The 21,349-nt window shown below is 35.2% G+C and overlaps 1 protein-coding gene across 1 annotated transcript in view; it reads right to left on the reverse strand.

Annotated features, from left to right (window-relative positions):
- Window positions 1–21,349, reverse strand: part of LOC132698177 (hillarin) — a 77,955-nt gene that overhangs the window by 20,402 nt on the left and 36,204 nt on the right. Inside the window, exon 4 of the mRNA XM_060664111.1 lies at window positions 101–217. Within this exon, the coding sequence (XP_060520094.1) occupies window positions 101–217 (117 nt within the window). The remainder of the gene's footprint in view (window positions 1–100; window positions 218–21,349) is intronic.

Consider the following 21,349-nt stretch of genomic DNA (forward strand, 5'->3'; position numbering starts at 1 on the left):
GTTTCTATTTACGTATTTTACTTAATTTTAAGCCCTGAAGGAGCGAACAGGAAAATTTGAAAAATCCACCAGATTTTACGTGACAATACGGGCCACTCACCCTTATTTCATCCCTTATCCGTCGTTCTTCCTCTTCTCTCTGTTTCGCAAACTTCCGATACAAGTCATCTTCTTCTTTCCGATGTTTCATTTCTAATCGCCTTTGTTCATCTCTGTCCTAAAACAAAATATTGATTTTATTCTAAATGACATTTTGACTTGATTAACTTTCGATTATATTTCGAGCATCTTTCATTATAGACCTGCTAGTAATAGGTGTGGATCAATTCATCACATTTTTCTAATTCAAGATAAAAAATCATAAAATCGTGGATCAATGTTGTTATTGATTTTCTATATTTTGATGATATAGAGTTATTCTGTTTCTGGGTTGATGGAGAAGAACGAACTCCTTTTAAATCTACCGGAAACATCCGTGACTAAAATAAGTGGCTAGCGATCGTGAGTAACGTGGCACTATTCATTCCTGAACAATTGGGTATTTTAGAGTAGAGAATAGAAAACAAAAATTTTAACACAAGCTGCGATAGAGTTATGAACAATATGAATACATTCACTGCAGTAAAATCTCCGAAAACATCCGATTGCTCCCGCTAATGTCCGAAGTGGCACGGAACTGTGGGAAACGAAAGTGACACTTTATGCACACTAGATTAGGTTTTTCACGGAAGGCGGTACAAAATAGTATATTATGCAACAAGTTCGGAGTTTATTTGACACGAGCGGAGCGAGTGTTTAATAAACAATCTGTCTTTTACCGAACGTGTTGCATACTCTACGTAGTAGATTTGCGCGAAACAACATACATTCACTGACATGACCGACAGAATTGACAAACAAAATTCCGGAAACGTCCGAAGTGGTGCAGATCGGTGGGTAGCGAAATTGACGTGGTAAAGTGACGCTTCACGCACGCTAGATCGGTGTGTAATCAGGTATTTTAGAGACGGGAGTAGAAAAATTCATTTGCATAGTATAATTATTTCATTGAAGAAGGAAAATGGATATAAAGTTTTATAGGCAAACCAACTGACGAATCCACTTACGGTGCGTTCTTACTGAAAGACTTTTATTTAAGGCATTGTTTAAAAGGCATAGTTCAAAATTGTTTCTATGTGAAGTAGAAACAGTATGGTCAGCAAAAAATGTAAAAATATCATAATTCATGCAACGCAAAGGTGATCCCAGAGACTTTTGTGTGAGCAGCGATAACAACTTGATTGCACAAAAACATTAGAATTAAAGTCGGAATATTTTAGGTTAAGCAAATGTAAAAAAAAAGGACACGCAGAAGTTACAAGTGTTGGATATTTTAGTTCTCAGTTGCTATTCGACGAAGCTAACCAAAAACGGGTTCTCGCAAAAATATTCCAAATTAATCCATATCAAAATTAGTTCCAGAGTAATCTTCTCTAGATAAGGAAACTTTTTTGTCTGAACTGTTTTTTTCTATTCTTTCAAATTTATGGCGGGGAAGGGTAAAATTTTGGTTTAGAAAAAGTTGAATAACTTTTTTTTGGCTAATCGGATTTTGACGAACTTAGTTTAGTTTTCAATAGTATTTATAGGAGCTTCGACTGCCATGTCAATATCACGATATTAATTCTTTTACGGGTCGATAGGTTGTGCTTCATGTCAAAAACAGCTATTTTTATGATTTTCTCGAAAATTTTAAATATAATGTTATAAATATAGGATGAAAGAACGTAAAAAAAAGCGCGAGTAGTGGAAACGGCATGGCAATATGTTTATTAAACATATTTTTCAGGCATTGCATAGTAGTACTACCGGAGACCACAGACGTGGTGTTTATGTTCTGTCCAAGTGTGCTCTGCGAGACCAGATCTATTTGTTTGTTGTTCCTTGTGTTCTGCTATTTTTACATCCCGTAGTCGCTCCGTTTCCACACCAGCAGGGCACTTCATATAAACAGTTTTTGTCAACTGTGATGTCGTCCACAACGGTAGGAGGTTTTGATATTGAATTTTGTTCAAATTCTCCTGGTATTTTGGAAAGCTCCTTTAACATAGGGATTGGTCATTAGTTGGTTTTGGCTGGACTCTGATTTATGTCCTGCTTGCTATTGAGACTTAGCAATGACATCTTCATTTAGTATTTTTGAAAAACCGTTCCCCATTAGATGTTCTTTAATTTTGGGTTCCTCCTGCGTCGGTTTTTGTTGAGTCGGACTTGCTAACGTTTCGCTAATCATCCTGTTGGCTCCTTCAGTTCGTAGAAGAATTGATTACTTGCAAGAATTTTAGTTTTATCGAATAAGACTTTATGACCGGTTTCGTGATTGTGTTCGGCAACTTTATTTGTTCTTTCATGTTCTTTGAGCCTAGTTAATTTTTTTCGTCCGGTCTCTACAATTGAATTTTGTCTTTGACGGATCAAAGATGTTGAGAGCTTTTTGGACAAGTGGTAAATCTGGTTTGGACAATAGTGGCAAGTGTAGGATTGCTTTCAGACGTGAAGTGGGGTGGTTAAATTTGAGTGTGTCCTAATTTGTTCATAATAAACGTCAATAATCAATAATAGTTAAAAAATGAATCGTCAATCGTATATTATGCAACAAGTGCGGTAAATGGCATTTGACTCGCGAGTTTATTTGACACGAGCGGGGCGAGTGTTTAATAAACGAGTGAGTTAAAAAGTTTACCGAACGTGTTGCATACAAAACTACGACCGTTAGTTTTTGGGTACATTTTCGCAAAACACGAATACATTTAGTGACATGACTGTCAGAATTGACGAACGTCAAAACTCAAAGCGTGGGAAATATATCCGAAAACATCCGATTGCTCCCAAACCCGTGCGGTAAAATCCCGGAAATGTCCGAAGTGCCTCGGATTCGTGGGAAACGAAACTGACGTGGTAAAGCGACGCATCCCGCAAGCTAGATCGGTGTGTAATTAGGTATTTTACGTTAATATATTACATGTATTGTCAGTATTGGAGAAAAGGGTATAATAAATAAGTAGGCTTAGCGGTTGGCATGGTAACGACACGATTATTACGAAATGTATTTTTTGAATTGTTCTTTCTAAACTAATTTCATCTCCATTATGTATTATATATAAAGTAAAATTAAAGTAGTATCGACCCTTTGCTATAAATTATCATTAGGTTAGAATCTTAGAATGCTTGTAGAAAAATAATTGGAAAACTTTTCTTGTATTTGGTAATTTTCGATTACTTAACAATAATTTCTTAATATATGTGTCGCAGACACTGATAATTTGACAACTGTACCGTATGATCCAATATAATGCCACCTACATTACGTACTGACAACCGTTTTAACATTTGAAATCCATAGAAATAAAACACCGACTATTAATTAGAATAAAAATTTTGAGAAATTATGTAGATAAAAAATTATTAGAAGCTATTTCTGAAAAATTCCAAATTTCGTAATTTTTAAATGGCTGTAATTAATCTTCCTTTAATGATAATCATACTTTGTTATACGGTTATAGAAAGCTTAAGGACTTTAATAATATAAATAGGTTTTTGTAAAATTCGCGAACATTATTTTACATTTAACATTTTAATTTTAGTGAAAAAAGAATATTTCCATGTTAAACAAATGGGAAACTAAAATAAAAATAGCGACCCCTTAGGAGTTGAGCTACAGGGCTCATCTTGGGTGAGGATTATTTTTATATCAATAAGAAACATTTGAGAGGGTAAGAGCTAAAAAAAATAGAAATGTTTTTGAAGCACCTTACGGTACGTTACATCGAAAATCGCGTGACGTGTCAAACGAATCCACCGACTCCGCCGTTATTTCGATTTCCGATATCGGCGCGGGAATCTATAAACTGGAACTAATGAGCTCGATTCCGGCTGATTTAATAATTATTAAATTGTACTTTGCAGTTTTCTCGTCGCATATTTCCAACCCAGACGGGTACTTTCATTTCCTTTCACATACGCTTTTGGTTCCGATACGTTTCATCGGAAATTTTAGGGTGTGAAACTTTAACATGGTCCCAATTCATAAGACGAAGCATACTTTTAAATGTATACGAAATTTTAATATTTTCTCTTCTATGTGTGAAACGTATTTTGTTTTATATATTCTCATTCGTTAGAGGCATGGCAGAAAATATTAGTAATATTAGTCGGGTTAAAGGTAGGTAAAGGTAAATAAAACTTGGACTGAGGTGGCTTTTTACTTGATGAAAATCCATTTAATGCAAATTAAATTAGAACAAAAAATACACAGTTTTCAATGCTTTATTCTCACGCGGAGATAAGTTAACCCTATCATAAAACAAGACTTGCTAGATAGTTTAATATATGGTTGTTCGGAAAGTCATTTCGTTTTTTCCCGTCAGAGGACTTAATTACGTTTTTTCGAAACCAACTTCACACTTAAGCCGCATAACCATTATATGTCTTGAGAGCTGATATTGCAAGGCTTGTGTGTGAAAAAGTTCTATTTATTCTACGCAGTAGTTTTTGGTTGGTGCCCTTTTAAATATGGAGAGCAATAAGCAGCATTTTCGTCATATTTTACTTTTTTACTTCAGAAAAGGTAAAAATGCTGTCCAAGCGAGAAAAAAATTGACGGATGTGTATGGAGAAGGCGTGTTAACAGTACGCCAGTGCCAGAACTGGTTTGCAAAATTTCGATCCGGCAATTTTGATGTCGAAGATGCACCACGGTCTGGAAGGCCGGTCGAAGCTGACAAAGATGCGATAAAGGCATTAGTTGATGCAAATCGGCAAATAACCACACGAGAGATCGGTGAGAGATTAAATTTGTCGAATTCGACTGTTTATGGCCATTTGAAAGGCATGGGCTTAACCTAGAAGCTCGATGTGTGGGTGCCCCATGTCCTTACGGAGCGAAATTTGTGTCGTCGCGTTGACGTGTGTGATTCGCTCCTCAAACGTCCAGAAAATGATCAATTTTTGAAGCGGATTATTACTGGGGACGAAAAATGGGTTGTATACAACAATGTTAAACGCAAGAGGTCATGGAGCAGAAAAGATGAACCGGCTCAAAGCGTGTCAAAAGCCAACATTCACCAAAAAAAGGTGATGCTCTCCGTTTGGTGGGATGTCAAAGGAATCGTTTTTTTTTTTGAGCTTTTGCCGGACAATACAACGATTAATTCAGAAGTCTATTGTCATCAACTGGACAAATTGAATGATTCACTTAAAGAGAAGAGGCCCGAATTAATCAACAGGAAGGGTGTTGTGTTCCACCAGGATAATGCGAGACCTCACACAAGTTTGGTCACTCGCCAAAAACTTTTACAGCTTGAATGGGACGTACTGCAATATCCACCATATTCTCCAGATCTGGCGCCTTCCGACTACTATTTGTTCCGGTCCCTGCAAAATTTTTTGGATGGCAAAACCTTTACCTCAAATGAAGATGTCAAAAACCACCTGAACCAGTTTTTTTCCAGCAAGGACCAAAACTTTTATGAGAGGGGAATTATGTTACTGCCAGAAAGATGGCAAAAGGTGTTGGACCAGAATGGCCAATATATAATTTAATAAAATATTTATTCATTATACGAAAACTGTCTTTCATGTTCCCCAAAAAAAAACGAAATGACTTTCCGAACAACCCAATAGTTTGTTTAGACCAAAAGTATTTTAAATTTAATGGTCAATTTTATATTGCTAAAGAAGGTTTCATTATGGGAAACCTACTTAGTCCACTACTTGCAGAAATTTTCATGGACAATTTAGATAATACCATACATAAACATCTTCTAAGTAACGGAATTTCTCTGGTGGTATAAATACGTAGATGATGTTTTTGCTTGTTTCACTGGAACCGAAAGGCAGCTGCATCCTTTTTTGAATCACATTAACTTCATACATAAATTTACATAACATTTACCATACAGACGGAACTAGATAACTCTCTAAACTTTCTAGACTTAACTATAACTAAACTACAGAACAAGTTAGATTTTTCCATTTTCCATAAACCCTTACACGGACACAATAATACCTAATAACTCAAATCACCCTTACACACACAAAATGTCTGCCTTTTATACTTTTATCAACAGATTACTTAATGTACCACTTTCTATAGAAAATTTTGGAAAAGAATTAAATATTATAAAACACATAGCTTTTAACCCCTCTTTGATAAATAAGATTATAACTAAAAAACAGTTTCAAATAACAAAATTTATAAAACAATAAAATACAACAGGAGAACCTAGCAAGAAAATTTCGAAACATCTAAGTTTGGTATTAATATTGCTTTTAAAACTGAACATATCATAGGACGTTTTGTAAAAAAACTCAAAAATCCGGAGTCTACAAGTTAAAATGTGGATCTTGTCTCAAAATTTGTATCGGACAAACAAGTAGAACATTTAAGAAAGGCATTAACGAACATAAAAGGGCGTATAAAAATAAAAGTTCGGTTTCTAACTATGCCATTCATTTAAATTCAAAAATGCACAACTTTGACAATAATTTTGATATTTTACATAATCATTCAAAAAACAAAAAACTAAATTTATTGGAAGCTATGGAGATGAACAAATTATTGGAATTTATTACTTGATGACCAATTGGATTTAAGTGCGACTCCGTTGTTAAATTTAAATTTATAACCCTATACGTGTAATTAAAAAATCGATTACTACCTGTTTTTATATATGTGTCGGAATATAGTCAGATTTTGTATTTGATAAAGGCACGGTGTTGCCGAAACAGCTGTCATAAAGCATTAAAAACTGTGAAAATCTGAACATTTTTTGTTCTAATTTAATTTGTGTAAAATAAAGGATAATAGTTATGTTTTTATGTAAAATTAAAAAATTAATATAAGAAAAAAATGACATGAAATGTTCTAATTTAATTTGCTGCAGGAGGCATATTTTTTCAAGTAGCTCCCTAGACGTCATGAAATTTTGACAGAGGAAGAAGTTTGTATATTATTTATAATTCTCATATTATTCCAAGCGATACGCGAGTTTTAAATTTAAATTTTACGAATTTTCCTTAGAACCAGATTGAGGATGTGATTCAATTTCAGCGAATTGAATAATGACATTTTTGTTTTCTCTATAAAGCGTTTTTTTTTTATTTAATTTTAAAACCAAATTATTTTATCCCACTAAATTATTATATCTCTTTGTGTCTCAACTCAATTCTAGTCTGGAGTTTGTCTACTGTCTACAAACTGTCACAGATATACGCTGTAAAATATTACCATTTTCGAGGTATTTTTAAACCATTTCTGCTTTGGCGGATTGATGTTTTGAGTTTTTTTATCGAACCTCATATTTATGAGGTATATTATGCAACAAGTGTGGTAAACCGCATTTCAGTCAGGAGTTTATTTGACACGAGCGGAGCGAGTGTTTAATAAACGAGTGGCTTAAAAAGTTTACCGAACGTGTTGCCTACTATACTTTTTCTACGACCGTTAGTTTTTGGGTACTTTTTCGCAAAACAACACGAAAACATCCACTGACATGACCGTCAGAATTGACAAAAGTCAAAATTCAAAGCGTGGGAGATATCTCCGAAAACATCCGATTGCTCCCTAATCCGTGCGGTAAAATCCCGGAAATGTCCGAAGTGGCTCGGATTCGTGGGAAACGAAACTGACGTGGTAAAGTGACGCTTCCCGCACGCTAGATGGTGGGTAATTAGGTGTTTTACAGACGGGAGTAGAAAAACTTGTTTATTCAAATGTGATATTTACCTCGCTTTGAATTCAGATTGAAAAGGAGTTTAGGGGCATATATGCCAGACGTGAAATGTGAGTAATCGTTTAAAATACATTTAATTTTCACCTGCGCCGTTACAATTCACGACACCTCGCCCAAATTACCATAAACCTCCGTATAGATCAAAGCCTACTGCGTTCTCCCACGCTCTGACATACGTAACGGTGACGTAGATCCGTTTCGGGCCGACCACTGACGTCACGCGTCGTGTGGTCGCCCGTTTTTGTGCAAGGCATTGTTTTTCTTCGCTATATAAGGCACGCTTTGGTTCGCGTCCTTTGAATTCGTCTCTGCCGTCTGCAGATCCCGACCGAGGACACTGTACTGTATATTTTTATTCTCGGAGATTGAGCATTTGACAGGTACCCAATTAGATTTGAACAACGAAGTTTAAAAAATATGTTGTAAAATATAAATAAATGGTTCCATGTGCATTAAAAAGTTCTTTCGAATCTATTATTTGTTTAAATAATTATCTTGATACCGTGATATAGTGGTACAAAGACATTATATCCAAAGTAAATACGACAATCCAATAAACATGGTTCACGTTCATCGCGTTCTATGAACCATAGAATTGATATTTTCCTAGAGGAATTTCATCCGTTAACCTACACTTTGAGCTATTTTCTTTCTAAACGGCGGTTTCCAAGCAATTAACTTGTTTTTTCCAGAACACAATATCTCGCGCTCCGTCTGTTATAGACGAAACCTTAAACTCTCTCTCGATTTTCGAAAGTAACAAGGAAATGTTGAGTACGGCTCTGCAACATTGGTAACATTGTCGTGGGTGATTTCTTGGTCACGAACGCGGCTGATTTACATAATCGGCTACTAAATGGCGATAGCTTTATTAGTTGTTGACTAATAATAATACCCGTGAAATTCGCTACGCGTCTCGCGTTGCACATTGGCAGAAAAATGAACACCAAAAACAAATCCACACACGTGTGTGAAGTTAGCAACTAATTGATGACATTGTCGTTTGTACCAATATTTAAAAAAAAACTGAAACCCGAGATATTTGGACGGATTTTAGATATAGATATAATGCGGCGTTCATACTCTTCGCAAGGTGCTTGATTTTTGTCATTTTTAATTCTAGAAACGCGGCTTTCTCGTTATTATTATTATTATTATTTCTGACTTATTATGACTTAAACTCCCAAAAAAAAAGTTTGAAAAACATTTTAAAAAAAGTTACATAAATTATGTCAGATACTTCCTTGTCCTTAACTCCCTCTCACCCCCACTCCGAACCTTGTCTGCTTCCATGGGCCTGTTAATTTTATGCGAAATTTTGCTGAAACAGGCTGCCATATGTCTGACTTTCTTAGTACTTTGCTACCAAATTTAGTTCGTGTTTGAAATTATTGAAATTATAACAAAACGAAGTCTGCTGATAAAATATTTTCGAAATGGATCTCCGCGCCCACCAAATTTCTTCTATTCTTACGATGGATACAGAAAATATGCATCAAAATTTGACGCGAGGTTCAAATCGAATGCATTAATAAAAATTATAGGAAACTCGATGAAGACGCTCTCTCTGCGGTATTCCGTTACAAAATTCGTTATATTTACGGCGCGAACAATGGAACGGCTTGCGAATAAATTCTATAATAATAAAAACGTTTCCGGATGCGTCTCACGTTAGTTAAGATAAAAACAAAAATCCCAGATTTACACGAAACAGTTCTCACAGGTCGCGATGTTTAACTGTTGACGGAATAGTACGAAACAATAGCAGGGAATTACATTAAAGTGGCGCCTTCTGTCACGATAGTGCTTATTGGGTAAATGGTCGCCCCAAAAATATCATAAAATAACTAATAGATAATAATACAGCTACTTTTAATCTTATATTAACTCATATTATCCCTCATATTATTATTATATTATTGAAAAAATTGCAGTTAAACAACTCCGATTCGATAACAAAATCCTCCCAGACACTCAATCGGGTTTTCGAGATATTCACAACACTATTTCTGCTGTCACTCGTGTTACTTATGATTTATTGAGTGTAGCTGATTCTAAATTCTAGAGGAGTGTTCTGGGACCTGGTCTGTTCTCAGTTTATACAGCTGACTTGTTCTACTTTTCTTAAATTTTGTAAATCTCATCAACATGCTGACGATATTTATCTTTATCTTTTGCTGCCAGTGAAGCTTTACATGATGGTACTAAAATAAATTTGGAAATAAAAGGGAACAAATTGTAAGAAACGCCTCTTTAAAGGTTACGCTGAATGGTGAGATTATCTCCCCTTCTTGACTTCCGGTTTTCCAAGCATGTTGGCTCGGTGTTAGAAAAATCCTTCAATAAGTTAAGGACATTGTATATTCAGAAACATCTTCTTAGTAAAGAAGTCAAACTTAAACTCTGTGTTATGTTAGTTTTATCCCACGTCGCTTTTCGCAGTATCATATATTGGCCAGCAATACTAAATCGAGATAAGGAGAGACTCGTTGGAGTCAGAACACTTGTGTTTATTTTAGTTATAATCTCAGAAAGTATGACCATATTTCCCAGCGCCTCTCTGATTCGGGATCGCTCAAGCTGGAAGATCGTTATAAAGTACAGTTGGCAACATTGCTTTTTTTTACTAACTCCAATAAGACTCCGTCGTGCTTGTTTGCAGAGGAAATGATATTCATAATCGATACACCCGTCATTGTTTGAGATATTGCGTTTCTAGACACACTTCGGTAACTTTTCAGAGATCTTTTAGCCATAACTAAAAATATAAAATATTTAATGAAATACTTTATGCTATTACGTCCCTCCCCACAATAAGGTCCATCAAAAAAGCGTTGTTTGTTTATTAGGCCCGCCAGTATCTAGCAAAAGCGGGTGTGTATTTTGTTGGCAATTATGGTGTTGGTGCTGTTGTTCTTGTGGTTACATGGAAGAGCCGCAATTTGCGAATGTCGCCACTCGTGTATTATAACTTATACCGGGTGACGCAAGAAAGTGGGACCACTATAATTTTTAAACGGCTGGAAATAGCGATATGAAATTTAAAAGGGTTAATGTAGTCCGAATGTCCAATTGTTTGACAATATATAGTCAATGGTTGCACTTCCGGTTTGAGCGGAAACGACAGTAATTTTCGATTTTTAAATAGCACAACCTATTTTTATTTATTTTTGGATTCAGATCATTCTACTTAGGATTGGATGGTTTTTCTCCTTTTTTTTGTTTTTTGAAATGTTTATTTAGATTTTGAAAATTGTGTCTAGGAGGCTGTGACAATCATAAACACTATTTACCGGGTCACCTGACATTGTTGAGGTATTAGTTTCTAACAGATTTTCAAAATATTGTGATGAATTATCCCAAAAAGTAACAGATGTGATCTGAGTTGACTGTATCCCCGATTTAAAAAAGCATATCAATTTTTTGCCATAACAAAACACTCTCCCTTGAATTTTATTTTTTTCTAATACTAATCTGTTTTTTATCCTTCCACTGCATGACTTTGTCTAGAGTTTCTTCTGCATTTTTAATCTTACCGACTTGACAATTAGTAATGAATAGAAGCAAAGCCAGCTAAGCAATATTTACTTAGGTTACAAAAAAAAGTACCGATTTTAAAAAGTTTTTGTTCCCAGAGTGCTATTTAAAAAAACTAGATTATCCTAAAGAATTAATAGTTCATCACATTAAATGGTTTTTTCCATTAGAGAAATAAAGAAAAGTTTCATTTACAATTTTTCACATGATCAAGTGACCAGGTCAATAGTATTTATGATGGTCACAGCCTCCTAGACACAATTTTCAAAATTAAAAAAACAAAAAAACGATAAAAACTGCCCTATCCTGCATAGAATGATCTCCTGAATCCAAAAATGCAAAACATATGACTCGATTTTTAAACACAGAAAAGCTCGTTTATCATAGTTAAACGTTTTTTGACATCCACACCTAAACATGGCTATCCATGGCTACTGAGAGCGACATATGGGGTAACACGTAACTAGAGTCTGCCTTCACGAAGGCAAGGCAAGGCAAGGCAGCTTCGAACAACCCTGATTGGCGAACTGGCAGCGGCCGTGTTGGTTGTGATCCATCTTGATATTTTTTTCAACATCACTTCAAAAGTTGTACATGTACAGAGTGAGTGAACCATAACGTAAAGTTCATTATCTCAATGGTTATGAGAAAATGGTAAATACAAAAACTGTAAAGACTGTTGATCGTAAACATACATCTTTTTTATGGAAATTGGGCGTGTTTTAAAATTTTGTTTCGAATTAGTGTTGGAATGCTTTAATTTTTTACAACATTGATAATAATCTCTTCATGCTGTCATATTAACGATATTATTGCAGAGAAGAAATGTTTATTTTTTTTAAGCAAAAACCGTACATCCCATTGAAAATAACAATCAAAAAATGTTGCTCACTAAATAATGCCCAATTTCATTAAAATATTTAAAATGGTATTTCAGATATTAAAACAATATATATTTTACTTTTTCAAATTTTACCACACTATATCTCAAGAGTTAAGAAGTTTAGGACATATATTCATATATCACATATTTTTCCAGTTATTAGAAGCAAGCTTGCATTGGAAGGATTTATTATACTCAGTGCACGCAAAACGCGGGTTAAAATCAAATCGTCAACAAAGAACCAAAAAAAAAATTTTTTTTTAAGCATTCCAGTTAGTAATTAAATTTCGACTACGTAAACTTTCTCTTTCCTTCATCAACGGTATGCGCTAAAATATCTTGCGCACTGAACTTAAAACCAGTTGATTGCTGCCTGTGTCTTATCAGATCGATTGTTCGGCCGACCGTATAGGCTTATAATATCGAATTTAAAATTGGAGCACTTCCTCTAACTTTTCAATTAATCATAGTGCACTTCCGGACAGGTATGTAATAAACGTACTGTACCATAAAGATACATAAACATTGAACTAAACGAATAGAGTGGATGACTAACGTCATTTCAATTTTAATTACTTTTCTTTTAGTTTTAAAGTTATTTTTTTTATGATTTCAAGGATTATACATAGAACATGGGGTAATTAGCATTAAAATAATAATCTGTGTACACCGTGTGCCAAATAAAACGATCCACTATACGATCTGCAAACCCAGAGGAGTTACGAAAAAAGTTGATATCAGTAGTGGAAGCTTGGAATTTGGGGGGGGGGGCGATCGTCGATACAAATTTAAGATCCAAATCTTATGTCAGCATATGCGTAGAAAGGCTATGTCAATATGAAGATAGGAGTCTTCTGAGCACAAAGTTGATATTAACAGGATCAAAAGATTTGTAATGCCTGAACCTTATCGGATCCAAAATCGAACCCTGCGGTATCTGTCCTCAGAGTATATCTTTTGATATCGATTTGAAAGAGAAGATTTAATCAGCTTACACGAACTGTATGAAAAACCGTAGAAATTTAGCTTGGAAGTCAATAATATATGATTCACGATATCGAATGCCTTCCAAAAGTATTAGGGCACGCTTGTCAGTTGTCCTTACGATATCATCAATTTTCATGATTTATAAGAGCACTCGCAGGACTTGATTTTCGTTTGAAATATTTCAGAAAGCGTAGGCAATATATTTTACTATTCTTAAGTCATTTAAACTAGATGGGGTGTTATTTTTAGCTAGTGGTTTTCCAAGTAACATTTTCCAGCTGGAAACTAGTTTCCTTCTTTAAAAGAACTAATGATACGAGTGACATATTTATCAACGACATCAAATGGAATGAAGTTGTTAAATCAAAACAAAAGTGTAAATCAATATTGAAGAATAATATTGTATTTTATCATTACAATAGGAAACTTGAACATTTTTTTAAGTTTCTTTAAAACATTTGTTTATGTAGAGAGGCATACCAAATGCCAAAACTCAAAACCCAATATTAAAGCTGCAATCAAGTTGTGACACCCGGCTATTTTAAATGACATAAAATGCGCGGGAATGATCGTGACGTCATTCCGCTGCTTTTCGATCGATAGGTCGAGAATTATGTTATTTAAATTTGTTTTTGGTTCGTGCAAAAGGTGTGTTTGTATTTGTGCTTAGTGTACTTCATGTTCACTTAGGCCTTAACCGTACAAATACTTTTAACTCTTCGAACTTACACCCATCCTATTGCAGTCCTGATCAATATAAAACAAAGAACAGTTTATTAATGGGAATATAATTTAAAATCTGTATTTAAGTTTCCACTAGTTTAAAAAAGTCCTTTTTGATTTTTTTGTTGAATAATTTGCATTTTATTTGATATACCATTTGAATTTTAAAAACTAGGAAACTTTAAGCAGATTACAATTTTTTATTGGTTTAAAACTAGTGGCTTAATTTTCTATGAACACCGCGAACCACAGCAAAAGAAAAACTTTTAAAAACAATATTTTTCAAGTTATTGGATGTGTTTTGAAGAAACTGCAAAAAAATATATATTTTCTCTTGCTGTTATGGTATGTGGTCAGTGATGTTTTGAGTGTAAGGAAGGATAAGAATGGCAATTGCCTTTGGAAGGTCTCTCTAAAACTCATAAACTTGAAGTTTGTATGCGATTACCCATGAAAAATATTCTCCAGCTCCATGCAGAGTAATTCTACCACAAAATATTCAGAATTGATACGGGAACGATGTACATAATGTTAATTTAATTATATCCCATCATTTCCATGAATTACTCTCAATTGATTAATTATTAGGATACGAAATTTTACTTTGATCAATAATCTTTACTTATTTACTTATATAATGGTTTATATTTTAGAAATATTTTGACTAGTGCAGAGTAGCACGCAAACAAAGCGAAGTTCAAATTTCTTCTTCCATGTTCGTTTTCAATTCAGCTGCCGACGTACGCGTTCGCGCGTTACACAATACCATTTTAAAAAATTATCTTTTTAATCCGCTACGTTCGCATACTATACATAACTGAGACCATTAACAGTAATCGCGGGCAATTTATGTTTAAACAAGGCATTAATTGATAGCGTAAAAGCTATTACTACTATTATTATCTAGAACAAAAAACTGAAGAGCAGAAAGCAACAAAGTGGTATTAAAACGTACCATAAAGCTTCCTGATTTTCATGGGTGTTTGTAACGGCGGTCGTTGGTTTTGAACGCGATTGACTTACATGTCACAGCCTCGAATTTCGAACAAATATTTGATAAATGACAATAATAATAACAAGATAACGGGCCTCTTACATTTTTTGAAAATTTCTGATATTTTTTTATGAACACAAATTCTTTGATTCGGATCAAAACAAGTTAGGTACAGTTCTCTGTTCTCTCACGAATGAATACAACTTCCTAATTCTGTGTTCCAATCATAGTTTGCTATGGTCGTGCCCGGGTAACAATCGCTGAATCACCACGAAAAGGGACAATAAATGCTTGTCACTTTTAAGGTTATATATACGGTTATACCTTTTGATTTTTATTGTTCAATTAATTTTTTAGTAATAGTTTATATGTGCGAGATATATTTAGATATTTAAATTATAGACTGTGTAAAACTTTGTCTTTTGCGATTTTGATATAATTGCGAAAGAAATTTGAAGATACATAAGGACATAAAATATCGAATATCGGAGTAATTATTAAGTATGCGATTCGTAAAAATAAAACTAAAATTTTAAAAAATAGCTATGGACCACATCTGTAGGAATTTTTAGTCCAGTTTTGGTTAGTTTTGATAGACTAAGCCGTTTTTGGTATCTAGTTCAAGCTGGCCGATATATAAGGCAGTTTTCCTATACGTATAAGTAGGCCGTGGATATTTCTGCGAATATCAATTTATTTTTCCAATTGGTTTATTCTTTATTATATTTTGTGTAATTTAAATTTATCACAAAAAACACAAACAACACTCTTTCGCCAAAACCTAACTGAATAAATCTAACCTCAAAATGTCAAACTTCCCCATAAAAACGTTAGTCGCCAGATGGCAGGACTAGTTTAAGAAAATCCCGAAATGTAAAAGGCAGCCGTCGTATAAGGCAATATTTATATACATATAAGTAGACCGCACATATTTCTGGAAATATCAATTTATTTTTTCCATTGGTTTATTCTTTATTAGATTTTGCGTTATGTGGAGAGCTAACCAAAACTAACCAAAACTGGCTGGAGATATAAGACAATTTTCGTATACGCATAAGTAGGCCGTGCATGTTCCTGTAAATATCAATTTAAGACATCGCCTTTATTCTTTTTTATATTTTGCTTTAAAAAAATGGCGTAAAATACAGATGAGTGTGTGAAATTTAGGAGAATGCACGAAAATGTCACAGCCGCCAATTTTACGGGGGCCTAGTCAATCTGAAGGTAATTAAAACCTAAACAACGCACGCACATTGACGCGTAAATTCTGATGCGTTACGCACGAATTACAAACGGCACTCGACACCGTAAAAAGCAAACGGTTTTCACTACCGTTTGACCATAATCGGACACGCATATATGATCCGCAATTTCTTTCTTGGGAAAAGTTTCGTCGTTGCCAACACGTAACGTTTTGGCTTTCTATCCGACAAGTGAGATTCGTCTCTTCTTGTCTGATGCAACAAGCGATAACGGCTCGAATGTGGAGCAAGTAAATGAGGAGGCGCAAGGGTGTACGTACACCTGACGCATTTTGGCTGCGAGCTGCGGCGCATCGCGTTTGCGTATAACGACTAGCAGGCATTGGCCGGTTGACTGACGTATCCATAACATTAACCCTACTTTTGGCGATTGTTGTTTGTGGTGTGTTATGTAGTGTTTATTTCATTTTGTGTGTTTTAGAAACGACAGCGACGCGGATTGGGTAACGATTCAAAACGATTAATGTTAAGTTAGATTTTCCTGCGTGCATAAAAAGGAAGTGGCGACGAAAGTACTTAATTTCTGGCTTTGTTAAGATTATACTTTTCAGCATGTGCTACTGACTGTATATATTTAAAATTTGCTAATAACAAAGGCTTCAAATATAGTTATTAGTAGAAACTTATATCAATTTAGTGTATATGGTAGATATAAGTGTGTGCTAATTTAAATACGAAAATATATAACGATATATGCATTTAGCTATAATTATTAAAGACTAATTGACTACGCAAATTTCATGAATTTAGAATTTTTTGAATAATTTTTGGGTGTTAATTTCTGCGTTGGCGTGTTTATTGTTTCTATGGTGAACTTATACCTATGCCAATGGTAAAATCCGATACGAAATTAGTAGGATTGAAGTTTAATTCAAAAATCAAACAGATCCTGGCTATAAAGGTGATACATAAATGAAAACGAGAACATTTATTCATGTAATATATTCACAAATGTAAAAACGACAAGTGGATGACCAGCGAGCAAATGGAATTAATAAAAAAAGGACAAAATTTACATAACAAAGAAGACACGACCTGACAACCACCTACGTGATGGGAAAGACAAAAAACAAAGCAACATATAATTTTAAACTTTAAAAGCTTAAATGGTGTGACTCTGGTATTTAATCCAAAAAATTATGCTTTTTGTTAGTAGTGCAATGAAACATGAAAATAACTTAGAATCTATTATTGTGAACCTAGTAGTAGCAAGTAGTGCAAATTGGCAGTAAGGACCTTGAATTTACTGAATTTTATTGAAATAACTGAATATTTTTGGATCTATGTAATGAACAAAAAATTATGAATATCGCCGCATGATCAGTTCAAAATATGCTTAATATTAATGATGTTGTAGTCATTTTGAGCTAGTCAACGTAGTCGTATAATTGTAGTTTGGTTGTAGACAGTGTATGAATAATTATTGCCATATTAGTATTAGTGTGTTTTAAAGAATGTTGAGACTGTGATTTAGAAGATAATCATGTCTTTCATAGATGAATTTCATTATTTAGTATTAGCAGCGTTTATAGATCTTGAAAAAGCCTTTGATATTAGTTATAATATCGATGTTTTATTGAAAAAAATGTTATTTGACATGGTGACATATCTAGCATTATACGATCCTTTTTCCCTCTTAGACAGACAGCTGTAGGGAAAGTAGTCATTTTTTTGGTGCCAGAAGAACAGCGACGCTCCGTAGTTAGAGTCGGAAGAGCAATTAGGTTTAAAATTGCCCTGAAAAACTTGATTTAGTGTAAAGTATTTTTTCAAAGAAAATTCTACAAGCTAAGGTTTCTACTACGTCAGTTTTAAAATACACTAAATTCGGAGAATCTGGAACCAAACCAAATTTATGAACAAATGGGAGTTTATAAAACGACCAAAAATATAATGCATTTATTGCTTTGACGTTATAACAATTTTGCAGTACCTTAACCGCTGACCTTCGCAGGACCGTGGTAAAACCCATCCCAACAGATGTTTACTCTGCCTTAAGTAGGTCTTGCCTGTGATGGACCTTATCGAATATTTGAAAAAACTTGAAATTTTTGTTTGAAACGTAAATGGACCGTTTTAGGAGAACTGCATAAAAAAGTACATTTGAATAAAATGGATTTTCAGTTCCGAACAATTCATAAACGTCAACTGCTAATGCTCTTTCGCAATGGAGGCCCAAATTAGAAAAACTACAAATACTTCTTCAAATGTAGAAGAAATTGAAGAATTTCTGCAACAAAATGATTAATAGAAAAACCAGCAATAAAAGAAGAAAATATTTATCTAGATTAGTGCCGGAGTTGATCATTGAACTGATACTTTATTATTATTATATTTAATATTTTGTATATTAATAGTAATACTATGTAGACATGTAATGAAATGGAACATAATAAATTGTTACTTTGTACTAATTTTTTTATGTACATGTCTCGAGAATTGCTCGGTGAAAAAGATTGATAACATACTTATATCCCGCTTGTTTATTGTAGATAGATAAATTCCTAGAACGGTCCTACAATGGTTACGGGTAAGGGTCCGCTCGGCAGGGTGTTCTATAAGGGGCTGCGGTTTTAGAGTAATAAACAGTAGGCAAAATTAATGACGAGATCGGTTGTAAAAGCATTATATTTCTGGTCGAAGTATACCATTTCATGCATATACGGCAAAAAACATTGGAGAGACCGGAGGAAAAATAAAAGCTAACAGCTTTTAGCTCCGCCCCCTTCAAACAATATATAAACAGGTATAGAGTAAAATGCGAGCCAGTTTCAGTCAAGTTCTGAAGAAGCCAACAGGATGATTAGCCAAACGTCAGCAGGTTTGATTTATAAACAACAAACGCATGAGGAATCCAGAAAAATTTTGAATCACTATACTAATTTATACATTTCACAAAGAATGCCTATTTAAAGATTATTAAAAGTTTTCAAAATAAGTTGTAATGGCAAGGGCAGTATTCAAAGTAACAGTTATTATTTATTACTTATTCTTATAGTATAAATTTGTAGTTTTTGGGTAGGTACGCAATATTCAAAGGCAACCGTTGAGACATTTTCTTCTTCTTTTTACATTGATTTTCTTAGCCGCACGCATTAAACACCAAATACCCAAGCGGCTAATCAAAACTACTTGCGTGTACGTAGACGTAATAAGGACACAATGGGGCGTTGTTGCTGTGGGCGCGCACGTTCTTGGGAAATGGCGATTTTCGCAACGCCGATAAATATAATTACGAAAAAATATGAGTGTTTCGGAAATGAATAGTTGGTACCGGCAGAGGGAGCTCGCGAACGGGTATATTCGCGAGGCAATGTACCGAAACGAACGTGTGTAATGAATGTTATTAAGATTTGTTACAAAATCGGTTTCTTAAAATGCAACGGATGACGTAACACGCGGTCTTGGATATCGCGGAAAAATTCGCGTTTACAAAAACATTTTCAAATCAGTGTAAATAAACAAAACATAATTTAATTCAATTCAAAATGTCTTTATTGTTACTGGAGGGATACGTTATACAATAAATAATGACACTTGATAGCGAGATCTCACATAGCTGCTCATCTAAATGTATAAGAAATAACATTTAACAATCATACATAATTAAAAAAGAAAAAAGAAACTCGACTGTTTATTTATACTTTTAATGAAGGGGCTCATTCTCTTCTCATTAACAATACATTTTTGAACTTATTTACAAACGACTCAGCAGATGGACAGGCTTTAACAGTAGCAGCGACATCATTATAAACTTTAACAGCGTTTAACAATTTGTTAAATAAATAAGAGGGCACTGCGTTTAATTTTATGTATTTTTTGGGAGATTCAACCACTTATACTGTTTTAGATAGTCATTAATATGATCATGTTTCCTGAGGTTATAGCAATAACGTAAACAAGTAAATTAACATCCATCAGAATTCCCGAGCTTCTACAAACGTCCACAGGTACTAACCTAACATTATTTAAGACTATACGAGGTCTGTCAATTAGATTCCCGGAAAAGTGGCAAGTGTGACTCTCGTTATGCTACGGCGTTCGCGTTGTGTCATTCGAAAGAGGATTCATTTCTGCGTCAGTCTGCAAGTTTCGTCTCGATCGGTTGTTCAGTTCGTGTGTTACAGTACTTTGATCATCGGCGTGTTTGGACCCCTTGTCGCGAAAATGTGTGTTAAAAAAACTGAACAAAGAGTAGTGATCAAATTTTTGGTCAAACGTGGTGTAAGTTCCGCGGAAATTATGAAACAGTTAACCGACGTGTACAAGGATGATTGCCTGAAAAAAACAGCTGTCTACGAGTGGGCTAAGCGGTTCAGGGAAGGCAGGGAGTCGGTGGAGGACGATTCACGTGAGGGAGCTCCCTCCACCTCTCGAACGGCACAAAACGTCGATCGCCTGCGCGTGCGTGTGCTCGGAGACCGTCGGGTAAGCCTCAGAATGTTGGAAGACGAGTTGGGTATCAACAAGGAAACCATTCGACAGATGCTACACGAGGATTTAGGGATGCGCAAGTTGTGCGCGAAAATGGTTCCCAAAGTGCTCACAGTTGAGCAGAAAGAGCTTCGTTTATCAATCTGTGAAGACATGATTTCTCGAATTGAGGAGGAAGGAGAAGACTGGATGTCAAATGTTATTACCGGAGACGAGTCTTGGGTGTTCCAGTATGACCCTGAGACCAAACGACAGAGCATGCAGTGGGTGGAAAAGGGGGGGAAACGCCCCACAAAAGCCAGAATGTCGAAATCAAAAGTGAAATCTTTGCTCATCGCATTCTTCGATATTAATGGAGTTGTACACCACGAATACGTTCCAGCAGGTCAGACAGTCAATGGGAAGTTCTACATTGAAGTTTTGAAACGTCTGAAGGCCCGTGTGTTTCGTGCACGGCCGGAATTGGCCGAACGTGGATGGGTGCTGCATCACGACAACGCTCCAGCCCACTCCTCATTCGCAGTTCGCGATTTTTTGACCAAAAACGGCATTCCAACGCTTCCGCACCCCCCCCTACAGCGCGGACCTGGCCCCCTGCGACTTTCATCTCTTTCCACAATTGAAGTCCTACCTCAAGGGCAACCGATACGACGGCGTCGAGGAGGTGCTGAGGGACCTATCTTCAGGGGGCTTCAGGGGGTGCTTCCAATGGTGGATCCAACGGTGGCGCCGGTGCATCGAGCTAGAGGGAGACTAC

This window comes from Cylas formicarius, unplaced genomic scaffold, assembly GCF_029955315.1.
Source record: "Cylas formicarius isolate icCylForm1 unplaced genomic scaffold, icCylForm1.1 PGA_scaffold_10__41_contigs__length_53128322, whole genome shotgun sequence".
Lineage (NCBI taxonomy): Eukaryota > Metazoa > Arthropoda > Insecta > Coleoptera > Brentidae > Cylas > Cylas formicarius.